The sequence below is a fragment of the Macrotis lagotis genome, chromosome 5 (genome assembly GCF_037893015.1).
Source record: "Macrotis lagotis isolate mMagLag1 chromosome 5, bilby.v1.9.chrom.fasta, whole genome shotgun sequence".
NCBI classification, from domain to species: Eukaryota; Metazoa; Chordata; class Mammalia; order Peramelemorphia; family Peramelidae; genus Macrotis; species Macrotis lagotis.
Genome location: NC_133662.1, coordinates 218,073,734 through 218,099,600, shown reverse-complemented (window position 1 = coordinate 218,099,600; position 25,867 = coordinate 218,073,734). Strand labels below are relative to the sequence as shown.

The following is a 25,867-nucleotide window of genomic DNA, read 5'->3' as shown; positions in this document are numbered from 1 at the left end:
TCTGTATGTGTCAGCAGTGGGAATGTACTTTAGTCTTTCTGCCTCCAAGTTCAACTACTATCTGTTACACCAACTCTTTTCTCTATATCAAGATCGTTACCATTCTGAATGAATAAAAAACAATTTTCTGGGATGCAAAAAGAGTTCCTTGCATATTAGTATTTTTAGGAAGGAAAAAATGGTTCTTAGTAACTCATTTTGTTATAGACTTTGTAAGATAAACTCCTGAAGAGGCTTTTCAAAAGATCTCATTAGGAAAATGAAAAATAGATTCTGCTACTCTTTTGTGGATCGAATAATGTAGAGGAATAGAAACATGGATGGTTTTTAGTGTTTTAAAAGTTATTTTTCCTTTAAAATTCTAGGGCTTCAAAAACAAACCAAAAAAGACAGGTCACATAAAACCCGATTTGATTGATGTCGACTTAATCAGAGGTGGGTTCTGAAATTGGTTCAATTCTTAAACTGTTCTAAACTTTTATTAATTAAAAACTGTTGTTCTTTTGGAATACATTAATAAAGTATAAGATTTTTATTTATAGAATTCCTTTTCCTCTTATGTTACTTACAGAGCCATGATACAGTAGTCATAGTTCACTATTTTAGTCTTCTAGATGTTTTTCTTTTCTTTAATCCTGTTTTACTATCTATAAATTATGCTATAAATTGGAAAGGGATCCGTGACCCAAAAAAGGCTAAGAACCCCATACTTACATTATTACTAGATGAATATCTCTGATACATAATTTTGATCATGTTGCCCCTGTTTTCCAGTCTGCTAATTGGTATTAAACCATTGCCTGGAGAATAAAATACAATCTCCTTAACGTGGCATTCAAGGCCTTTCACCATCTGGATTCAGGTTATTTCTCCAGCCTTCTTTCATACTATTTACTCCACATATTTTGTGTTCCAGGCCAAATGAAACAAATCATCATTCCTCCAACACATCTGTTCTTTCCCATCTCTGTATGTCTTTGCGCTCCTACCTTCCTCCTAAAGTATTGTTAAAGTCTTTTACTTCTTTCAAGGTCTCCTCCAAAGCCACCACTCATGTGATGTCTTTCCTATTCTCTTGCAAACAAATACACATCAAAAATGAGTGGCCCGTGAGGGTGAAACGCTTTACCCAATATGACCCAGTGTTGGCTGCATTGTCTATTCCCCCTCCCCAGCCCCACCCCCACTCAACAGGAAACGTGTGACTTTAAGCTTCTTAAGGCATCACCGTAGAGTGGAGTGAACCCCAGGTTTATATTCCAGGGAATCCTGAGTTCAGGTCCTACTCTTTAGCACTTACTAATCCTCAGCCACTTAGCCACCAATGGTAAAATGAAGGGTGGGGAGAACAGGTGCCTCAGACCCTAACTCTGTGTGGAAACAGGCCCCTTCTCCTTGTACTTTCCTAAGTACTCCCTGAGCTGTCCAGCTTGATTTAAATGTGTGGGTTCATGTCTTGCTTTGTTTGTTTCAAGGCTCAACATTTGCCAAAGCCAAACCTGAAATCCCATGGACATCACTAACTCGGAAGGGAATCGTTCGGGTTGTTTGTTTCCCATTGTTCAGCAAATGGTGGATTCAGGTTACTTCGTTGCGAATTTTTATTTGGCTGCTACTGCTTTACCTCATGCAAGGTAACTCACAGTATTGAACAAATTTTGGTCTACTAAAGACCCGCAGTGCCCTTAAGACACCCTTTTCTGCTCCTTTCATGGCTTCTTCCGATCTGTCCCACATGAGGGGCACACTGACCTAGCCCCCAAAATGTGGTGTAAACCCTAAAAGGAAGCCGTCCTGGCCTTCAGGAAACAAATTCTACAGAGGGAAACAGCTGGTAGTGTGGCCCCCTGGCCCTGAGCTCCACTTTCTTCCCCACCCCAGGCCCTTCCTGTGAACTCTCTCTCTTTTGTCCCTGTCACCTTCTGGCTTGTCTCCTGCTGGTGTGCAGATACCACAAGCCCTGGACTGGATGATGAGGGGTCTCAAAGGTTTTCATGACCCTGGCCCCCCTTCTAGTGCTCATTCTAGCCAGTGACTTGTCTGTTGTAATGATAGAGCCCAGGCTATGTCTGAAATCAGTCGTGCCTGTGAGGACGCTGCTTTGCAAAATCCTCTGTTTTTGGACCATGGCTGCACCTAAAATAGAAGTGTTATTTTGGTTTCTGTCTTTTTTTTCTTAATATTTATTTGTTTTTCCAACTATACGTAAAGATAGTTTTCAACATTCATTTTTTTGGTAAGATTTTGAGTTCCACCTTTTCTCTTTCTTCCTAACAGTAAATAATGTAGATTATACATTCTACATGATGTTTTTATCATCATGATATCTTTCAGTGAGAATTCCACATGTTTTTTCAAAAATAAGAGCTATATTTTACGATTTGATGAAATTTCTAGTAATCCTTGGAGGTTTGATTAAGATTTATTAGAAAAAGTCATAGGATCATAGATTTAAAAGTAGATGGCCACTGAATCCAATCTGTTCATTTTATACATGAAGAAACTGAGACTCATGAAGGTGAAGTGGCTTATCCAGGAGCACACAATTAGGAAATGTCTGAGGCATATTTTGAACACAGATTTTTCTGTCTTCAAGGCTATCACTCTATTCATTATTCTATGCTGTTCTCAGAAAAAGGGGCAAGGAATGAGAATAATTTGCCTCTTCGTTATCTGTTGGATATAAACTAATTTTAGTCCTTTTTTATAACATATATTTTGTCTCTCAACTTCCAAAGCTCTTAAATCCTGACCCAGTTGAATTGATTCTAATGATCAACATGTGGATATCATAATTTTTCTGGCTTATCATTTTCAAAAGGAAAAGTTGCATAGCACCAAAAAACACAACCTTTGGTAATTATACATAGATCTTATTCATAGAGCTCTTCACAGAATTTTATTACAGTTAATAATTGGTAAGATAAGTTGGGAATCAAAGGTACTTCTCAGTATAGCTTTTCACATTCTGAAACTTTTCCTTTTCAGTTATAGCCTTTATGTTGTATTTTGTGATGCCCGTTGTGAATGTAAGTGAAGTGATTGGTCCACTGTGCCTTATGCTATTGATGGGAACTGTCCACTGTCAAATAGTCTCCACTCAGATTGCTAAACCTTCAGGAACCAATGGAAACCGGAGGAGGAGGTAAAATGAGAAATTATATTTGTAATTACCTATTTTCTGGAAAGATATTTTATGTGCAAGTTTAAAAATTCTTGGATGAAAATCTAAGCATCATTGTTTTATGTGCTTCTTTCCAACTTTGTTTTTTGTGATTTTTTAAATGAATAGCTGTAAAAATTATTCTTGTGCCATTTTTTGCCTAAAAACTTTTAACCTATTTTGAGTTGGGATTCTTTCTATATGATTCTTCTAAAAATTAAATATAATGTCATTTACTGTGAGTTCCTTCCCTGTCAACAAAGATTATAAATTCTTATTTGGTAGATTGTCTTAAAGAGTTTTTTTTGGCCAAAAAATTCACCACCCATTGGTAAACATGGTGATGATCTTCTCAGGGCTTAGCTAGGTTGATCTTTGCATCAAACTCAGTATGGGCCATCACTGGGTCTATGAATTTTATGATATTCAGTTTTATTAATCTTTTTATAATGGTGCATGCAAGCAGTTTTCTTCTTAAATCCAACTTCCCAGTCAAAAGTAGGTGAAAATTCAGTATAATTAAAAGTTTATCAGCATTTAGCAAACTTTAAATCTACCACTTTCCCTTCTTTGATACCCTTAAATATAATTTCTAAAGCTATGTAAGTTTTAACAGAAGTTAATTTAATTTGACTTTAAACATCTAACAGAAATTCATGTGATTGTTTTCCAGATTGCCAGATTTAGCTGGGTTTTAGTCAAGGTTAATTAACTGTCATTTTTGCACTTAACGTGAATATATATAAAATCATCTTATAGTAAGCTATTTTCTATTTGGTTGCAGTGAATATCAGTATATTATTTTTGAATGCTATGTGTTAATTTTGCTTTTATGTCAAAAAAAGAATTAAATTTCATCTCAGTCAAACAACTTTATAAGAAAATGAAGTGCTATTGCAAGTTCCATCCATCTGGATAAGATGCCAGCAAAAAGACATCTATTACCATTACTATATCTATATATGAACCTCCAGCATTAGCAATGCTGGGACAGATTTCTTTTGCCTAGACCTTCACTTGGCCTGGAGTATTTTTTTGTTTGTTTGGTTTTATTTTTTTGGTTGTTTTGTTTTTTGGTCATCTCATACTTTATAGTTGGGATTAACTGCTGTTGATGCTGTTGCTATATATTGATATGCTTGAAGAGACTCTTTTGCAGGTGTGAAGACAACTTCTGCAATTGCTACCAAAGATACTTTTCAGTAGTGATTGACTCTTTTGTGATGTAAATGATACTTTGCTCATCCAATTCCTTAGGACTTTGGAGCTGGGGCTTTATATTGTCAATCATTTCCTCACCACATTATCTAAATCTCATGTATTCTTGGTATGTCATCTTCCTTTGCTATGTAGGTTTGTTTATATGTACTATCAGGAAGATGGTGTTGCAAAAGTATACAGATTTAAAATATGTATACCTCTGTTTCTCAGTGTAATCTTGAGTAGTAGGATGTTCAATATGGCAAAAGAGAGAAGGGTTTGAATAATCTGAAGCTGTTGAAATGTTCTTTTGTAGAAAATTGCGCAAAACAGTAAATGGTGATGGGAGCAGAGAATGTGGAAGTTTTTGCTCTGATAAAGTCAGAGGAGTAGAATCTTCGGAATCTGCATCCCTAAATGGTGGTTTTTGGGGGACTCTCTTTTGCAACAGGTGGGAAGTCTTACATTGGAATTTTGTTTGATGTCATATTTACAGTCATACTTACATATAATGGCTACATAATCAGATTTAGTTTTTAAATTAGTTTATTTGTATATACTGCTTTACAGTTATAAAGCACCTTCTCTACATTCACATTTAATTTTTACAGGGAAAGGTTTTATCCACATTTTTTACATGATACTGAGACTCAGAGAAATTAAGCAAAGTTCTTCTATTGCTGTTGGGAAAGGGAGCCAGCACTTGAAGCCAGGTCTTCTGACTTCAAATCTAGCAATCTAGTTAGACTTTCTGGACTAATTTTAAGGGCTTTTTAAAGACCTCTTTGCCCCTAAATGTTGGATTCATTCCTTTGTGTTTTAAAACCTTCTAGTTTCAGAAACCTATTAAAATCCTAACACATTTGGAAGTATTAACACTCATTTATTTCAGCTGACAATTTTGAAGATTAAGAGGAACTAGATGTTTTTCATTGTCACAGTTAGTGGAGAGTAAGGTTTAGTAGGAATGGGACAAAGGGCTGTTTCTGCATTGGTCCTTTGACTTCAGAAATTCCTTACTTTACTGTCTTGATGACTTAATAATAAGAAAACAATTGTTTCTGTTACTATTTTGTCTATAGTTATGTTATTTTCATATTCATCAGTTGATGGTCTCTTTCTGTCTCCTTTGCTGCTTCATTGCAACTCCTCCAAGGTTCTATTCTAGTACATTTTCCCCTCAGCCTACATGTTCTCCTTGGTGAACTCATTTATTTCCATGGCTTTAGCAGTCTTCTCCATGTAGATGGTTCAGAAATCATCCTAGAACTTCATCCTTTCTGCTGAATAGTTGTGCCTGAATTGTTTGCCTTTCTTTAATAAACCTTCTCTTTCATTTCTGTACTTCTGTAAATGTCCTTCCATCTCTTAGACACCTAGACTTTCATGCCTCTGGGAAGTCCTCTCCAGTCTACCCTAGTTTGGATCCTCATCTGTCATCTCCTAAACTATTATAATCTAATAATCATCTTGTCTCAGTTTTATTCTCTCTTCACATGTCTTTCATGCTGATGTCCTACTAACCTTCTTAATGCTCTATTAGGCTTCTTTATTCAGAATTCTTTGAATGCCATATGCTTGCAGAATAAACTCCCGAGCCTGGCATTGAAGGCCCTTGCCCCCTGGCTCCACCTGCCTAGCCAGCTTCACAGGTATTTCAGCCAACTTGAATTAAATTCCACCTCTCCTTAGGATCACAGGACCATCAGGTAGAGGCACTCTAGTCCAATCCTTTCATTTTCCTCATGAGGAGCCTAGAGTCAGAGAGGTTCATGACTAACACAAGATCACATGGGGAGTTGATGCCAGAACCAGGATTTCCACCCATGACCATTGACTTCGCTTTTTCTTTGGTAATATGGTGCATTCATCTCTGTCTTTATTCAGGGCATTTTCTATGTTTGAAACAGACTCTTACCCTCACATCTATCTGCCGAGGTTTCTCTCTTTCTGGGTTACGCTCCATCACCCCACCTCTTCCAGCTAAAAGTGCTCTTTCCTCAAATTTTTCCTAATATTATGTCAACCTTTTTTTTGTTTTGTTTTGTATTTATCATACTCTACTCTATTTCTCATTTATTTGCATATGTATTATATTCTCACCCTTTCTCTAGCATTAGACTCCTCAGGAACAGGGACTGTGCTGTTTTTCATCTTTATATGGTTATTTCACCTCTGTAATATTTTTTGTATTTGTATCTTTAGTGCCTAACACCTGGTACTTAATAAATATGTATTGAACTGAAATCAGTACTTGAGCACTTGCCACTATGCTCGACGGTACTGGAAATTGGCTACAAAGGAAATATGTCATAGTTCTTTTTCTTGAGGATTTTCAGTACTCTTCAGTCAGGGAAATTAATGCACATGACGACACAATCAGAGAAGGATAATCCAAGGCTGTAGGAATTGACAGGAGAAATTAATGTGGAATATAGGACTAAGAAAAGACTTCTTAGAGGAGGTAAGAATTGAGTTGAATCTTGAACAATATGTTATAAGTATACTTTGTTGCAAAGGAGAAGAGAAGATATTCTATTCTAGGCAGGGAGCATGATGTGATCAAAAGTTTGGAAAGCAGAAATTGGTGTGGCATTTGAAGATGATTGGAAATTACAATCCTTCCTCTCTCTTGATTTGGCTGAATATTGCCTTCCTATCCCTTAGCAAGTTAAGGGATACACAGAATCTTTTTTAAAAAGTCTCTATTATTGAAAACCCATGACTTGAAAACAGCCAACAGAGGAGTGATTTTAAAAGATAAATGCATTTTAGAAATTTTATAATTTATGGTTATTTCTTTTTATTTTCTTCAGTAGGACAAAAAGAGTAAAATTATTAACTGACAAAGGGATCGAAACTGAAAATACTCCAACTTGTGTGAATCTTAGCATAAAGAAAAAACATCCCCGATCAGAAATAAGAACATGGCAAACAAGAGAGAAAGCAAAACTTTCAGATGGAGAAAAGGGTCAGGTAAGATTTAAATATATCCTTAAAAATCTCTCCTGTTCATTGGTTCTAACCCTATACTCTGTTAGAAATTCACAATAAATAGATGATTGATAGTTTTGTATTTTTTTTTTATCAAATAAGCTAAACCCAGAAGTCACAAGAAATGTAAAAGCAAATTATTTGATGAAAATTGTAGGTTGTTTACAATGCTCAGGATTAGAAGGTGTTCTTAAACCCATTGATCTTACTATAATACTAGCTGAGGGAAAATTTCTGTCTTTTTCATAGAAAATTATATTTAAGTTGATGAATCATGCTCCAAGAATATTTTAAGGCATCACCTATCTGGAAGACATTATAAAATCAATAATACATTCAATTTTTAGATTCAAAGTAAATAGTTTTGTATTTCTTATACTTTATAAGTCACTGAAATCAACTGTAGTATATTTGTTCACTTTTTTCAGTGTATTTATTAATTAAGATCTCTGTTGGCATAAAAGAGTAATTTCTGACTTTTGTGTTTATTGTTGTATTTTAATCTTCCCCTCATAGTGAATGACTTAGAGGAATAATTTGTGCTGTTCCCTTTTCAGGAAGGTTATCGACATTTAGGAAATGGAGTTTCAGATGAACTGTCAAGTGAAGACGACTGTGAAGAACAGACACAGATGATCCTGTTACGCAGGAGTGTAGAAGGAGCCTCAAGTGACAATGGCTATGAAATCAAAAAGGAAAAGTCATCGAGTCCTTCAAAACATGCAGGCACTCAAGTAATTTTATTTTATCACTCCTTACATACCTAATTTAGAGATAATCCTTTTGTTGGGGTTGTTTTTTTTTTTTTGCTTGACTATAAATGCTTATAATGGATGTTATTTTTCTTGCTTTCTCAAGAAAAGAAAGGGAATGGGAAGATGGGAGAGAGAATATGAAGCTATTGATAAAAACATTGAATAAAAAATAGAAATAAAAATATTAATTCCATATAATTTGAATATTACACATTTCTTCAACATGTGTTTCCACTATTTTTACTTTTTTAAAAAATTTTTATGATCAGGTAAAGAAAAATTCCAGTTCACGATGGTGTCGAATGGTCCGAGATTCAGATAGCCTGGCTGAATCGGAGATTGAGTCAACTGCCTTTAGTCAGGTAAAATACTTATTAAACAAAGATAGGAAGGATTAAACATCATGGACATTCTGTCCATCCTCTTTAGCTGCCCCAAAGCACCAAGAATTCAATAATTTAAAATAAGAGCTGCATTTTTTAGCTATCTAGTCACTATTTGGAAACTTTAGGGTAATCTTGATGGTGCCTTTAGTAACTTTATGAACCTATGACCTTGAAAAATGTTGATGAGGAGTTGGAATAAAAGTCACTCAAATAACAAAAGTTACTCACTGATTGGCTCAAGTTGATTATCTCTAAGGAGTACTTTACATGTATTTCAGGAGTACCATGTTGTAGCGTTTGTACTTTTATTGTCTGTAGGCTTATTATAGATTTCTGACTCATATGATACTGTCTTTTCCCCTAATTATGCTAGTTAAGACAGTGGAGGGTGACCTGTAGGCTGGGGAGATCCTAAAGAGCTGGGGTTTCAGAAGGACTTTGGTGTGATAGCACATGGGTTGTAAGAGAATGTTTCTGTCATCCTATTCTATAGTGCAACCTTTATTAAGAACTTACTGATGTGTACAATCTGTGTCAGATCCTGGGAATATGACAGGAAAACTAAAATTTATCACTGCTTTTTAGGAGGTTATGTTAGATACTGGGAGAACCACCCACCCTTATAAATTGAGGAGGGAGGAAGCACTGACCAATGAAAGTTTCCCATCAGAGGTGTCCCTGAGGTGGATGTGGATGTGAGGAGTGAGTGCAGTGCCATCTGCACAAGGTCATAGTAGCCAGGGATGGTGTGATGCATTGGTCATCTGAGCTGGAGGGAAGAGATGAAATGTCTGGGTAGGTGGATTGGAAATATATTGTGAAGAACTTCAAGGACTTTGTATTTTATCACAGAGAGATTACAACGACAGCACTAAATCATCTTAAGGAGCTGAGACATAGTCAGACCTGTGCTTTTAAGAAGCTTATTTTTAGTATTGTATTGGGGGAAGGGAAGAGGGAGGGAGAACCGGACTAGGAAGTAAGAAATCCAATTAGAATGTGGTTGAAATAATCCAAGGGAGAGGTGATGTAGGCCTGAACCCATGTGATGACCTTTTAATTGGAGAAGTTTGAGAGCTATTTTGGAGATCATACTGATAAGACTTATCAACTGACTGGATATGGGGGCTGAAAAAGAAAGAAGAGCCAGCTGCTGCCTAGAAGGATAATGTGGTACTTCATCTTAAACAGGGTTATTTGGAGGAGGACTGGTTGGGAGGAAGACAAGTTTTGTTTTGAATAAATTGTGTTGGAAATGCTAATGGAACATCCAGATGGGTATTCCCATGGGTAGTTGGTGATAAGTCTGGAGTCCAGAAGATAGATGGAGACTTCTTATAAACATTTGGGAGTCCAGAGATAATTGAATCCATGAAAACTTCTGACCAGGAGAAAGGTTATGAAAGAGAAAAAGACCCAGGACGTTGCCTTGGGAATACATTCCCTTGTGCATCTTGTGCATTCCCATTCTCCCCCCCCCCCCCCATGCTTAGAGGGTGGGCTGTAGATAATTATTCAACAGAGGAAACTGAAAAAGAATGGCCAAAACAGATGGTAAGGGACCTGGAGAGAATGGTGTAATGAAAGCCAAGGGTGGAGAGAGTTTTTATTAAAGGGAGGAGTGGGACCCAGTTACACAGGATACAGACTTCAGGAATGAAGACTGATAAAAGGCCATTAGGGGTCCTCTTGAAAAATCTATTGCCTGCAATGCTGGAACCCTTAATCAAAATCACATAATTATTGGAATTTAATTTATTGCCTTTGTTCCCTGACTTAGCAAGAAAACCTGGTTGGATGAGTCAGGGTTTCTAGATCCTGGCAGCCCCCCAGTATTTCTAGAGGTGAGGAGTTTGGGGAAGGGTTGAGCAAGAGTTCAGCAGAGCCCCTTGTCATGAGGGAATGCTGGGAGGATGTTAAAATATATTGTATATTGTTGCATGTGAGACCCCAGAGTAGAGTGAACAGAAAATTTTGGCTACGTTTCTGAACACTTGATGAATGCTATATCTTCTTTGATGTGAAGGAGTCTCGGTCTGGTGTCAGTGGTGGTTCTAGAAGCTGTAGTCGAAGGGACTCAGAAAGCACCCGCCATGACTCAGAGACAGAGGACATGCTGTGGGATGACCTTTTGCATGGGCCCGAGTGCCGCTCATCAGCAACCAGTGACAGTGAGGAGGTAAACATGAAGGCCCTGCCCCCAGGCGTCAAGAGGGATCCAAAAGAGGATGTTTTCCAGCAGGTGTGTGCAGAGTCTTCATCCTTCTTGGGGAAAGGAGTAGGCAGAAGGGCAAACATGTTTTTCTCTTGATGTTCTTTATTATAACCCTTGATTTGTTATTTTGTAGACTTCAAGTTCTCTGAAAATTTACTGATTTACATTTTTATGAGCATTGCTATAATTGTGAATTCATAGAGAAAAACTGTGATGCTTCTCCTGGGTGAAAATTGAAGTTCGTGATTTTTAATCTTCTTGGGATTCTAGAGAGACTTTAGGAGATCCAAGGCATTTTGGGTTTATTTATATTTGGGATTTTCAAAATTGTCCAGCCTCTTTAAAAAAAACCCACAACATTGAGGCAGAACTCTAAGCCAGTGGCACCTAATGAAGTGTACCCTAACTCTTTTTAAGATGCCCACCTCCTCCAGAGCCTTAACTCTACAGTTCTTGATACCTGGACAGTGTAATTGGAGCAAGCCAAAAATACAGATTGTCCTTGGTGGGTAGACCTTGACCTCGACCCTCTAGGAGGCTCTAAACAAATACAGAATTCCACTGGTTTACAAACAGGCTAAAGTGCAAACCTTAATAGACAGCTTGACCCTCTAGGAGGTCCTACTAATGGTGGTGAGCAGACTCGTGGAATTGGGCTGATGAGCTCATGTTAAAATATCTACATGGGCCAACTGGTTGTGATAGAAAGGCAGGGTGCAGTTGGGCAGCCAGGTCTCTCATCAGCCAAGTGCTCAGGATCATATTCCTATATTGAACAAAAGAGGGATGACATGGGATGGAAGTGTGACAGAAATAGCTGGGGGATTTTCCATATAATTGAATCACCTCTGCCACACTGGGCTTGGTCAGTTTACAACCCTGGGACCTAATATGCAGAAAAGATAATAATCATCATTCCTATGGAATCATAGAAAACTGATTAATACTGATTGGGAAAAAATAGGGGTCCAATAAAATAGGAGTCCAACTAATCTTCTGTCTTAAAAGATTTTTCGGCTTTCAAGGAAAGGGGAAAAAAAAACAAAAATAAGGCGATTCGTTAAACTAACCTCAGGTTCAGACCCAAATTAGATTCATTGAAGGTTTTCAGAAAATTCCTAAAAAGGAAAAGCTCAATGAGGGATTTGGACCCATCTGACCAGGGGCTTTTCCATTTATCATTTTAGCAGAAGCTATGATTATCAGAGGTGTTCTCCCTCTGCCTAAGCATTTCTTTAACTATGCACCATACAATTAACATTTATTAAATACTTCTATGTGCAGAGCTTCATGTGAAGTGCCAAACATAAGAGATGACCTTTATATGGTCCCTTCAAGTTAGTTGAGGGAGCCCGGGAGGAAAAGGAGCAGAAGAGAATAAAACATCAACATAGAGAGTTAATACTATCACATTTTATGCCCTGGAAAGTTTTATAAATTTATTTGCCTATGTGCACATGATAATTAAACCCATGGAAGTAATGAAGATTGAGAGAAAGAAGTGAGCTTGGAACAGAGCCAACCAGAAAATCAGTTTGCAAATATTTATCAACTCCCTATATAGACTGTTGGGACAAAGTGAGCAAAGTGCTAGCAGAGATTGAGAAACTTTGCTTTATTTTTACCTTTAGAACCATTTGTTCTGGCTTCAGAATACGAGCCCTGCTTCTGAACGAGTGAGTGCAATCATTTGGGAAGGTAATGAATGCAAAAAAATGGATATGTCTGTTTTGGAAATCAGTGGCATCATCATGAGTAGGGTAAGTTTGTGTATTGAAACAGTTCTCATACATTCCACATTGGAGGCATCATTTGCTATTTTGAAGCAGTCCTTTCTCTGTTGAAGAGAAATGTAGTTTTCAAAATGCTTATTTTTCAAATTATTATTTTTCTCATACTGTGGAAGGAAGAGGTATTTCTAAGTGCTTTATGTCCTTAGACCCTCCTCTTTCCTTTCCTCACCCTGACACCCCCCCCCCCCCCAGTCCCATAGGGGAAGTCTAATGTGTCACCAATAAAGAAAAGGACAGGACGAGCTTTTTCTTCCAGGGAAGGAATGCTGATGTTTGCCTGTGTCTTGTCCCTTATCCATTGTATATGGACAACCAATGCTGTTTTTATGTATATCATTATATTTAAGCCTAATTCATAATGAGAAACATTTCAGAATCTTACATCAGTAGATTTATTCCATCCAGCACTTCTCAATTTGTGGTTCTCAGGGCCCAAGTATTCTGAGTAAAAGTAGTGAATAAGAGTTATGTGATAATTTTGAAATTAATGGTAGTTTTCCTTCTGAAATATTAAATATGAAATGCTTCCCTTTCCCTTCCATTTAAATCTTAGTGGGTTGGAGTGATTAGGTTCTTGAAAGCTCCTTCAGCTGAATATTAGTTCTGGTTGGTCTTTTTAGGGTAGAAAATCTTCAAGTATTGACCAAGCCATAGATTTTATATCTGTTATCCAAGAACCAAATTTAGCTTTGGGTAGGAAAGTCTGTAGAAAGAAAATTAGCCCCAAAATGATGAAATGTAACTTTGGCCCATTAGAAACCCAAGACTAAAACATGGAAGCATTGTGATCTGTGTCATTGAAGGGGGAGTAGTTATGACAGGGAAACTAAAAAACTCTTTTGAAGTATTAAAAATGTAGGGTATGGGGTGGCCAGATGGCACAGTGGATAGAGCACTGGCCTTGGAGTCAGGAGTACCTGAGTTCGAGTCCGGCCTCAGACACTTAATAATTACCTAGCTGTGTGGCCTTGGGCAAGCCACTTAACCCCATTGCCTTGCAAAAAAAAAACCCTAAAAAAATGTAGGGTAGAAGGTTGTTTTTTGTCTGAAAAAAAATTGGCATAATTTCCTTTACCTTGTGTCAAAATTTACCCAACTCTATTTTTTCTTTTATATTCCTAAATCCAGTGTTGAGTGGATTTGATGGATTTGAGCAGTACTTCATTAGATTTGAATGGATTGAGATTGGGCTAAAGTAAGTCAGCACTTTCTCCATAGCTCCAAAGGTGGAGAGGTGTCTGAAGCTCCAGAGCACCTGGCCTGGTCCCAGATCTTGCTAGTGTTCAGGCAGAGCTCATCTACCAGACTGCCTCTCAGAATTTCAATATGAGCTGATACCATTTTGAAAGGGGGGGGGAAATATATCAAAAATAAGAAACACTTAGGTTTAAAGCAATGTAAAACCTCCTAAAATATGAACTCTTCCAGCTGACATGCCTCTTCTGCAGTTGGGTTTGTACTTCTGTTTCTAGTCCTATTTCATACTCATCCCCTTCATGAAGTCTGCATTTCAACCAAACTAGGCTACTAGCTATCATGAAACTTGTTAGTGACCTCTCTGGATTTACATGAATTTCCCCCTACTTTAGTTCTCAGGATCCTTGATTACTTCATGAATTATCTTGGTGAAGCAGTCACAGATATCCCAGTTAATTCTCTTTTTCTTCAATTTACTTTTGAATTATGTTTTTGTATTTCTTTAGCCCCTCTTTAGAGTGTAAGTTCCTTGAAGATAAGGAATATTTCCTTTTTCCCTTTTTAATCTCTTACTCATATAAGTGCTAAATAAATATTTATTGAAATTCCCAGCCACAACAACAAAAAAAGACCAGTAGAGTATATATTAAGCTTCAAAATGTTCCATGGCCAGATCCATTTATGGGCTAATACATTTTTTCTTTCTTTTTTCTTTTTTTCATAATACATTTTTTTCAAAAAATAGTTTTTGATAAATATGAATTTTTAAAATCCTTATTTAAAGGTAATTTTTCATTAATCTCCAGGTTAATGCATATCAGCAAGGCGTAGGATACCAGATGCTGGGAAATATTGTAACTGTTGTATTAGCATTTTTTCCATTCTTACACCGCCTCTTCCATGAGAATAACCTGGACCAAATCCGATCCATCTCGGCTGAGAGGCTCCTGACTCTCTTTTGTGGAGCACCGCCTTCACCTTCAGTCTTCATTTTGGCAATGATCAATTTTCTCGAGCGTTTGTGTTTGACCTGGATGTTCTTTTTTATGATGTGTGTGGCAGAGAGAACATACAAACAGGTGAGGACTGTTCTCTTTATTTTTCCTCTGTGCAAAAGTTAATGTCTCTGTTAGGTGGCACAGTGGATAGAGCTGACAGGCCCTGGAGTCAGGAGGACCTGAGTTCAAAGCCAGCCTCAGACACTTAATGATTACCTAGCTGTGTGACCTTGGACAAGTCACTTAACCCCATTGCCTTGCAAAAACCTTAAAAAAAAGTTAATGTCTCTAAAATAGCATCATTATTATGTGTAACCTTATATGGATGTAGTTATTTAAGAATGTAGAATAATAACAAAGGGATTTCTGCTATGAATCTGAAAAATGACTTAGATTGTTAACATCATTCATTTTATTTTCAGTGTATCCAGTGCTGTGTGTACCTTTTCAGCCACATAAACCAATTTCTTTCTAGCTAAGGAAGAGATACTCTTTCTCTCACAGTACCTACTGAATGAATCCCAAGACATTTTTTTTTAAAAAACTAGGAGTTTGTTTCATTATATGATAGAGTTTAGTAACATTTTCTTGGTGAAGTTCTGAAAATTTTTAATTGGAAATGAGTTTATTATATGTAAAATTAACTAGAGGGATAAAGGATAATTTTCTGATCATAGCTTTTCTTAAACTTTTTTTGTGTGTCAGAAAAGAGTTTAGAAACCTATTCTGCACTTAGTAAATTGGGCTTCTTGACTTCACAAGTGTGAATATTCTATACTTAGCTAATGTATTTTTTTTTCTGAACACTTTCTTTAACATCCTAAAGCATAGCCCTAGTGTGCTATTGTTATATTGAAGGAGATTAAATAACTCTAAAGATGATATCGGGGCTTTGGTGATGGAGCCGCAAGGTGTATTTGTTTTTAAGTCAGTAGGGCAAGCAGTTAAGGCTGCTTCTTGTTTGTGGGATAGGTTTTCATTTGATCAGTTTTTATTTTTATTTTTTTATTTTTTTTAGGTTTTTGCAAGGGAAATGGGGTTAAGTGGCTTGCCCAAGGCCACACAGCTAGGTAATTTTAAGTGTCTGAGACTGGATTTGAACCCAGGTACTCCTGACTCCAAGGCCGGTGCTTTACTACGTCACCTAGCCGCCCCAATTTGATCACTTTTTGTTTTTCTCTCTTTTCAGTTTTGAATAATAAAATGAATTTATTAAATTTTTTTGACATAACAGATATTTTCCAACAAGCACCTAATCAACTCTCCCCCCCAACATATTTCTCAAAACAATTAAGCAAAATCACCTTATAAGAATGATTGAACCTAGTTGTATATGTCACTTTGAATTTGTTTTGCCAGGTTGATTTCATTTAAAGAAATAAAGTCATCTGTCATAATGTGCATGGTGTACCGAGCAAAATTTCATACTGTTTTATTTCCTGGGGTCGAATTGGTAACAGAGGTTGAAAGATGTTTATGTTATTTTTCTTTGTATGTTTTTCTTTTCCCTAGCGATTTTTATTCGCAAAACTGTTTAGTCATATTACATCTGCCAGGAAAGCTAGAAAATATGAAATCCCCCATTTCAGGCTCAAAAAGGTGGAGAACATTAAGATATGGCTGTCACTGCGTTCTTATCTAAAGGTAAATTTTATCTTAACCTGATACAGAGAGACTTAAAATATTGCAGTAGTTTATCTCCAAATTGTACATTACTTGCATTTATTTTGGGGGGAGGTAGCATTGTGTATTTTAGTCCTAGCTCTTCCCCTTACTTCCTGTTTGCCCTTGAACAAGCTTCTTAACCTCTCTGAAAAGCAATTTCTTAATCTGTAATATGAGGAGTCAGTCAGACTAGATAGATAAGCTTTAAAGCCCCCTAAGTCCTTAATTTGTGATCCCACTGTGAAGTGGGAATAATAAAAGTTGATCTGCACCAGACAGGGTTGTTGGGAGGAAAGCACTTTGTAGACTTGAAAGTATCATGTCCGGGTTTAGCATCAGGAATACTAGTACACTATTGCTAGATTCCATAGCCAACAAGAAAAAAGCATGTAGGTAGGGGCTGTATAGTGATGTAGAGAAATGGAAGACCTTTAGAGATACGTTTATGAGAAAAAAGAAAAGCAAATTTCTTGGAGTTGTCTATTATACTCCAAAAAATTTGCTTTTCTTTTTTCTTTGGCTTCTGAGAGATACTTGAATATATGTGCATCTCATTGCAAATGACTGCCTCATTTAAAAAGGGAACAGATTTTAGAAATATTAAGATCTGTTCCCTTTCTAAATAAGATAGTAACATTGAATTGGGGGTTTGGAAATTTTTTCTTTTAACTTCAGTTCCTATACCATTAACTTCCTATGTATAGAAATTTTTAGGTTTTTAAAACAAAAATGTATAAAATTTCAAAATGATAATTGCTTTTTTAGGTAATGAAATTATAGGGTTGCTGTCCTTAGTTTTTGTAAGATCTGGAATTAATATTTTAAGCTTTCCCATCTTATACATTAATATATTCTATCTCATTTTGCAGAGACGAGGTCCACAGCGCTCAGTTGATGTGGTTGTGTCTTCAGTATTCTTACTGACACTTTCAATTGCTTTTATTTGCTGTGCCCAGGTAAGAATCTCATAGAAGAAATGAAAATGCTGTTGTATGTTCTCTATTGTTTAAAGGCCCAGGGTTGTCCTCTGTAGCTTAGCTACCTTAACTTTTAAGGTATGTTACATTTGAAAAGTGACTTTGAATTTGTCACTGTTTTTTGAATCCTTTGTAATCTGAAATTAAGAATATTGACATCTAACATTTAGCCAATGTGATGTCAATGGATAGAAAAGCCTTTCTGTCAAGAAGTCCTGGTTTTTAGTCCAGTCTTTTAGTATGAGCTAGGTGATCCTGGCTAGGTCCTAGCCTCCTGCCAGGGTGCCCCTTAAGACTGGCAGTAGTGGAGGATATTCTCTCCCTGGCAGTTATTGTCTGTGTCAATGAAAGGACTTCTCACCAAGAAAATGACTTACGGGGTGGTTACTGGAAGAGCTGGGAAGGGGGAGGGAAGCCCAGATGCCAGGCTCACCTCATTTCCTTTTTGACTTGGGTCACCCATCCAGTGTGTGACATTATGCTCAGCTCTGGCCCCCAGGACCTCACAGACGTAAATGTAGCAAAACCCATGAGATTGTCCATTGGCCTTTTATCAGTCCTCCTCCTTGACCTTTCTGGAGCAGTTGGAATTATTGTTCCCTTCTCCTCTATGCTTTCCCCTCTCTGGTTCATCTCTCTCTTTTAGGTTTTTTGCAAGGCAAATGGGGTTAAGTGGCTTGCCCAGGACCACACAGCTCGGTAATTAAGTGTCTGAGGTCAGATTTGAACTCGGGTACTCCTGAATCCAGGGCCGGTGCTCTATCCACTGCGCCACCTAGCTGCCCCTCATCTCTCTTTAAAAAAATTTTTTTTTATCATTTTCAAATTAAATTTTTTTAACCAAAATCCACCTTTTTCTCTCCATTGTTGTGAGAGTAAACATAATACCCCCCCCAAAATATAAAATCTCATGAAAAATAAAATGAAAGAACAAAAAGGAAAAAAAAATTGTGTGTCCTGATACCATTAGCTCTGTCTCAGATGGATCACTTTATCATAAGTCCATCCTAGAAGTTCCTTCCATATTTTTCCACAGTTGCTGTTGCTGATTGTATTTCCCTCCATCTATTATATTTTCTTTCTCCTTTCACTCTGTCCCTCTTCAAAAATGTGCTGTGGGGCAGCCAAGTGGCACTGTGGACAGAGCCCCAAGCCCACATCCCACCCCAGAGACCCAGCAACCACCCAGCCCCGTGGTCCCAGACAGGCCATTCAGTCCTACCACCTTGCAAAAAATAAAAAGGAAAATGTGTTGTATCTGACTATCCTCTTCTCTTGTCACCCACATCCTTCCCTTCCCTCCCCTATCTCCCTTCTCTCCTTTTTCTTCTAGATTTCTATACCCTATTGAGTGTGTATGCTGTTTCCTCTCTGAGCCATTTCTAATGAGAATGAAGACTCTCTCATTCCCCCTCACCTTCCATTTCAAAAGCTATTTCTTGACTCTTTTACATGAAATGTCTTAGCCTATTCTTCCTCTCCTTTCCTTTTTCCCAGTACATTTCCATTTCACCCATTGACTTCATTTTAACAATATGTTATACTTTATATTCACTCCTTCCTGTGCCTTGTCTATAAGAGCTCCTTCTAACTGCTCTATTAAATGAGAAGGTTTATATGAGTATTTTCAGTATCATCTTGTCTTACAGGAATACATGCAGTTCATCATCTTTAAATCCCTCATAATTTACCCTTCTCATTCACATTCTCTTTGCTTCACCTGATTCCTGTACTTAAAGATCAAACTTTCTGTTTAGCTCTGGCCACTTCAACAGGAACATTTGAAATTCTGGTTTTATTGAAAGTCCATCTTTTCCTCTGGAAGAGGATGTTCAGTTTTTCTGGGTAGTTGATTCCCAGTTGCATTCCGAGCTCTTTTGCCTTCTGGAATATTATATTCCAAGCCCTACGAGCCCTTAATGTAGTTGCTGCTAAGTCCTGTGTGATCCTGACTGCAGCTCCACAATATTTGAATTGTGTCCTTCTGGCTGCTTGTAATATTTTCTCTTTGACTTAGGAACTTGGCTGTAATATTACTAGGGGTCTTTTTTTGGATCTCTTTCCAGGGGGAAAGCAGTGGATTCTCTCAATTTCTATTTTGCCCTCTGCTTTTAGGATATCTGGGCAATTTTCCTGTAGAAATTCTTTAAAAATGAGGTCAAGGCTCTTTTCCTGATCATGACTTTCAGGTAGTCCAATAACTTTTAAATTATCTTTCCTGAATCTGTTTTCCAGATCAGTTGTTTTTTTCAATGAGATATTTCACATTTTCTTCTAGTTTTTCATTCTTTTGGTGTTGAATTATTGTGTCTTGATTTTTCGCAAAGTCATTGGCTTCCTTTAGCTTAATTAATACATTTGAAGGATTTGTTTTCCTCAGAGAGCTTTCTTACCTCCTTTTCCTTGTGGCCAATTCTGCTTTTTAAAGCATTCTTCTCCTCAAGAGCACTTTTTTTTAACTTTTATCCATTTGATCAAACTGGTTTTTAATGTTACTTTCTTCAACTTTTTTTGGATCTCCTTGACTAAGTTACTGACTTCATTTTCATGTTTTTCCTGCATCTCTCTCATTTCTCTTTCCAATTTTTCTTCTAGCTCCCTTACTTGATTTTCAAAATCTTTTTTGAGCTCTGACATAGCCTGAGCCCAACTTCTATATTTCTTGGAGTCTTTAGATGCAGAACGTTGGACTTTCTCATCTTCTGATTGTGTGGTTTGATCTCCCATGGGACCAAAATAATTGTCTCCGGTCAGGTTCCTTTTTTTTTTTTTCTGTTTACTCATTTCCCCAGTCTGTGCCTGGTTTTGGGGTGCTTCCCAAGCTTCTGAGTATTATTGGGACACCCTCTGCAGGGACTTGAGTGTGTGAGGCTCTGACTGCTCTCCTGGTCTGTGGAATGGCCACAAGCTCACCCCTCTGGGGTCCAGACTGCAACCAGGGTCTGAATGTGGTCAAAGCCCCAGAGTCCTGTCCCAGGGACAGAGGACAGACCTCTGCAGTCTCCCTCTACTCCCTTACCTTCCATGGGCTGAGCACTCTGGAAGCAGCTGCCGGGCGGCATCTGCTGGGTGGCTCCACAGGCCTGCTTCCATTTCCTGAGCTGGCCTGGGCTTCATGCTTGCTCTGGCCGAGGTCTCCCTGTTGATCTTCCAAGTTGTACTTGGTGCTTCCTGAGGTGGCAGGTCAGGACACTGCTTCTGCTGCTGCCAGGAGCTGGGACTCACAAGGACCTAAGCCCTGGGGCTGTTCCTGGGAGGCTGATGCTCCTTAGCTCCATGGAACAGAATCTTCCCATGATCTTCTAGGTTACCTTGGGCTGGAGAATTGCCTCACTGGATCTTTCTGTGGGTTCTGTCTCTCAAAAATTTAGTTAGAGTCATAATTTTCAGGTTTTTGAAATGTTTTGGAGAGTGTTCCTGGGAAAGCCTGTTCTCATGCCACCATCTTGGCTCTTCCCCTGGTTCTTCTCTTAAAATATGAGATTCCTCTTTACTGAATCTTCATCTTTGTCAGTCAGTCCATGTTTATTAAACATCTCCTGTGGGCGAGACATTGAGCTAGGTCTTCTCAGGCCCCCTCTCAACGACTCCCATGAGGGTCAGTCCTGGATCCTCTTCTCATCTCCATCTCTCTCTCTCTCTCTCTCTCTCTCTCTGTCTCACCTAAAGCACAGGTTTGGCTGCGCTATCCCTGCCCAGGAATGAGCCTTCCAGAGAATTTTGTCTTTTGGTCATTGGCTCTTTAGCTTTGTATAGCTCTTATTAGCTTGTCCTTGGTGTCTTTGCTGTAGTAGAAGTGGGAAATCTTCTGAGCTGCTGTGATTTTAAAATCTGTGTGTGTCTGTTGTTTCTGTAGGTTCTCCAAGGCCATAAAACTTTTCTGGATGATGCTTATAATTGGGAGTTTCTGATTTGGGAAACTGCCCTGCTGCTGTTCTTACTGCGTCTTGCCTCGCTGGGATCTGAAACCAACAAGAAATACAGTAATATTTCAGTGCTGCTCACGGAGCAGGTAACTCTATGCACTGGACTCACTTGGCTTAGGTTCATGCCGTATTTTAGGAGGGAGGCTACTGCTGTTAATGTCTGTTACAAGGCAAAGTCTCATTCAATTTGGCAAACATTTGTTAAACACCTATATTTTTAATTCCAAGGAGCCATCATTCTACCAGAGAGATTCAACCTATACTTGGATAAGTTGCTCAAATATGAGTAAAAGGGGAACTGAGAGAGAGTGCAAATTTTTGGGGGGAAAGTGGGTATGGGATTTTAAAGAGATTTTTGTGGAGGAGCTAAATCTATGAGGGGCAGTGATTTCAAACATGAAATGTGGGAGTCTCAAGATGGCATGGAGAGTGAGTTCAGAAAATGTTTGTAGTCCAGTTTGTCTGAAACAGAAGGCAAGTAGTATAAATTAAGTAAGACTGAATAGGTAAATGAAAGGATTGGGGAGGGCCACGGAATTTGGAATTTTATCAGACAGTGGTTGACTGAGGCTCCAAAGGTTTCTGAGCACAGTAGGCAGGAGGATCCTTTTGGCTCTATGTGCAGGGTTAGATAGAAGAGGGAACAGACTTGAAAAAGGGGGCTGATTTTGAGGCTCTTTCAGCGGTCCAGGCAAGAGATGGTGAGGAGCTTGTGGCTGAGAGTAGAGAAAAGGGAATGGGATATGAAAGACATAGTGGAGGGAGGACCGAAAAGACGGTGTTGGAGGAAGAAAGTCCAGATGAGTGAGGTTGCAAAATTAAATGACTGGAAGGAGGGATGGGGAGGGAAGAAGACATAGGCACTGAACACAGAGTTTGAGCTGCCTCCTAGAGCATGAGAGAGCCATGAGGGCTGGCCATATTTATTGGAAGGGGTTGCCCAGAGGTTTAACTTGAACCCAATGAGATCTTTACAAAAACATATGTATAGAGAAGGATGATAATCCAGCACAGTCAGATAGGAGGAATACCCAGAGAAAGTGGGGGGGGGGGCTAGGAGAGGGGCTGGGCAAGAAGCCCTGGAAGCTACAGCAAAGCCAATGGACAAAGGTGGCTAGATTAGCAATTAGGAGCTCCTTTGTAACTTTGGAGGGAGCATTTCTTTTGAGTGGTGGAGTCAGAAGCCAAAATGCAGTGACTGAAGTGTGAGATGGGAAGGACGGTATGGAAACAGTAATTGGAGACATTCTAACCAGGAGCTGAGTAATGTCAAGGTGCTTAAAAAATGTTTCTTGAATTTCTTCTAAGTCCGTTATAAGGTCATACGGGAAGAACTCTGTAGTGACCAATACAGTCTGTGGCTACCTCTAATATGGAAAATACATGTTAAAACAATTTGAGGAAATTGTCAGGGATCAATTTTGTTGTTGATGTTGTTGAGTTGTTTCAGGGTTTGGGGGTTTTCTTGGCAGAGAGACTGGAGTGGTTTGTCATTGCCTTCTCCAGCCCATTTAACAGATGAGGAAACTTGGCAAGAGGGTAAAGTGACTCAGCCAAGGTCACATGGCTGGTAAGTATCTGAGGTCAGATTAGAACTCAGGTCTTCCTGACCCCATACCTGGCACTCTATCCACTGTGCCACTTAGCTACTACATAACAGGTGCTTGATAAATGTTCATTGATTGATTGACTATATGAATAAGATCTAGTTTGGGTTGTGTTTTTTTTTTAATTAAAGTTACTTGTTTGGAATTAAATTGAAATCTATAATGTAACTAGATGGAATTTAATGTATATGTTTCTATAGATTAAGTAATAAAAATAGGTCTTTGTTCATAACCCCAAAATAATGATTTTTATTATTAATATATAATTATTATTCTGTTACTAAATGTTGTTATTAATAACAAAGCATCATTGATAAGTAAAAAATACATACTTTTCCTCTCTAGTAGCAAAAGGTGGAATTTGTTCAAAGAACCTGCCAGTTTCTCTAATGGGCATTATTGTTTTATTATGATATTTATTCAGTTATTTATTCTTTCCCTTAGATTAACTTATATCTCAAAATGGAAAAGAAGCCAAATAAAAAAGAACAGCTCACTCTTGTGAACAATGTGCTAAAGCTGTCAACCAAGTTACTAAAAGTGAGTATGTCCTGATAGTGTTTACGTCACTGTCATGAAAACAGAACCAGTGAGTTTGTCATGGGAAGTAGGATCGTGGGAGGAAGTGTTCTGGTTTTTGTCAGCTCTTCAGCTGGGTCCTGTTGTGGATTGAGGGGCAGGGGCTTATTCCTGTTGGGTTTTGCAGAACATTTTTCACCTGAGACAGAGAGAAGGGCTTCCCTGGAGGGGTGCATGCTCAGAGCCTACAGGCAAGGGCAAGGAGCAATAGCAGAGTGAGAAAATGCTTGCCCTCAGTGCTGCAGTTGCTTTCCATCCCAACCTCCTCAGAGATGTTTTTATTTTTGCTTATACTTGTGTTCCCAGCACTTCCCACAGTACTCAACACACAGTAAACACTGAATGTATAAGAACTTGACAAAATCATTCTGTTCTTTTTAAGGAGCTAAATGTACCAGGAGAAACCACTTTTTAAAAGTTAATTTTTGGTGGAGTAGTAGCAGGAAGAACTACAGGGTACCCTCCCCAACAAAATTCCTCCAAGTTGATCTCACAATTTCCCCAGATTTAATCCTGATGGGGAAATGGAAGAAAAAGTTGAAATGGGTCATTTTCTAGCCCAGGAAAGTATAGGAAGACAGGGAAGTTTGTAGGTCCTAGGATGGTGCCTGGCAGACCAAGGCCCAGGCCCCCAACCTTATGCAGTTGCTGGTCCTCGGCAGTGTTGTGAGAGAAGAGAGCAGCAGCAGGGGCTGGGGTCCTCAGGTCCAGCTTTCGTCTAGTCTGAAGACTGCATATGAATAAAGAAGGCAGGATCCAAGACCACAACTTCCCAGATGGTCAGAAGATGTCTAGTTACTCATACCTAAACCCAGGTCAGGAACTTGCAGCTTTTGTCCTATACATTTTGTCCTGCCTCCTACTACTTTGGGAGGACTGAAAGCCTGTTGCTCAGGCCTGGGCTCAGGCACCACTTAATTTATTAATAAAGCATCAGTGGAACTAGCCAGTCCTTCCTCCAGCCACGTGTAGAGCCTGGCCCTTTAGCAAATCTGAAGTCTGAAGTTGGCTGGAAGAAGGAGCTAAGAAAAATGCAGAAAAAGAGAATGACCTTGAAATATTTCAGGCAAAACCTCAAAGGGAAACATAGCTTGGACAGAAATTCTACTAGATTCTTGAAAAAGATGAATTGAGATTTTTTTAAAAAGAGGTTTAAATCTTTTTTTTTGCAAATGAGAGTGCTTGAGGAAAAAATTTAAAATTAGAACAGTGAAAGAAGACATTAGTTTATATCGTAAGAAATACAAACCTTGCTGAAGCCACAAACTCCCTGAAAAAAAGTCTAGATCATATGGAAGCCAGTTACATGAGACAAAACATGATACCAAAATCAAAAGACTGAAGATGTAAGATATCTCATAGGAAAAAATGACTAACCTAGAAAACAAGATGAAAGAGGAAAATATTAAGAATTTATTGAATGTCTGAAAGCCATAACCAAAATAAAGTGTCTAACTTAATATTCAAGAAATACTGAGGGGTGGTTAGGTGACGCAGTGGATAGAGCACTGGCCTTGGAGTCAGGAGTACCTGAGTTCAAATCCGGCCTCAGACACTTAATAATTACCTAGCTGTGTGGCCTTGGGCAAGTCACTGAACCCAATTGCCTTGCAAAAAAAGAGAAAGAAATATTGAAGTTTCATAGATCTCTTAGAACCATAGGGCAAAGTAGAAATAGAATACACAAGTCATCTCCCCCTAAAATGGAAAGTCCCAGGAACATTATATATTGCCAAGGTTCAGAGCTGCAACACCAAAGAAAAAGTCCTGCAAGTAGCCAGAAAGTCAGAGGAGTCACCAGTCAGAATCACAACTATTTTAGTGGCCACAGCTATGGAGTGGAGAGCATAGTATAGTGTCTTCCATAAGGCAAAATTTATAAGTTTATGGCCAAGAATAACTTAACCAGCAAAATTAAGAATAATCCTATTGGGGGGAAATGGACTTTTTTGTTTTGTTTTGTTTTGTTTTGCAAGGCAGTGGGTGTTAAGTGGCTTGCCCGAGATCACACAGCTAGGTAATTATTAAGTGTCTGAGGCCGGATTTGAACTCAGGTACTCCTGACTCCAGGGCCAGTGCTCTGTCCACTGCACCACCTAGCTGCCCCAGGAAATGAACTTCTAATGAAAGAGAGAACTTCCAATAATTCTGATGGGGAAAAAAAACATAATTGCAGAGAAACTTTGAAATAAAAACACAGGAGTGAAGATAAACATTAAAAAGTTAAAAAAAAAGTCAAAGCAGGGCGGCTAGGTGGCGCAAGTGGATAGAGCACTGGCCCTGGAGTCAGGAGTACCTGGGTTCAAATCCGGCCTCAGACACTTAATAATTACCTAGCTGTGTGGCCTTGGGCAAGCCACTTAACCCCATTTGCCTTGCAAAACCCAAAAAAAAGTCATAAAGGATTAAACA

The 25,867-nt window shown here is 38.4% G+C and overlaps 1 protein-coding gene across 6 annotated transcripts in view; it reads left to right on the top strand.

The window, feature by feature from the left end:
• PHTF1 (putative homeodomain transcription factor 1) overlaps positions 1-25,867 on the top strand; it is a 40,687-nt gene that overhangs the window by 6,503 nt on the left and 8,317 nt on the right. For 2 of the 6 annotated variants that reach the window (XM_074188468.1, XM_074188466.1), the window contains 14 exons: positions 366-435; positions 1,476-1,634; positions 2,989-3,145; positions 4,680-4,814; positions 7,180-7,339; positions 7,915-8,091; positions 8,382-8,474; positions 10,525-10,740; positions 12,345-12,473; positions 14,510-14,782; positions 16,214-16,345; positions 17,236-17,322; positions 21,200-21,355; positions 23,321-23,416. In XM_074188468.1, the coding sequence (XP_074044569.1) occupies positions 366-435; positions 1,476-1,634; positions 2,989-3,145; positions 4,680-4,814; positions 7,180-7,339; positions 7,915-8,091; positions 8,382-8,474; positions 10,525-10,740; positions 12,345-12,473; positions 14,510-14,782; positions 16,214-16,345; positions 17,236-17,322; positions 21,200-21,355; positions 23,321-23,416 (2,040 nt within the window). The remainder of the gene's footprint in view (positions 1-365; positions 436-1,475; positions 1,635-2,988; positions 3,146-4,679; positions 4,815-7,179; positions 7,340-7,914; positions 8,092-8,381; positions 8,475-10,524; positions 10,741-12,344; positions 12,474-14,509; positions 14,783-16,213; positions 16,346-17,235; positions 17,323-21,199; positions 21,356-23,320; positions 23,417-25,867) is intronic. The other 4 variants (XM_074188469.1, XM_074188467.1, XM_074188471.1 and 1 more) reach the window with 4 other exon arrangements.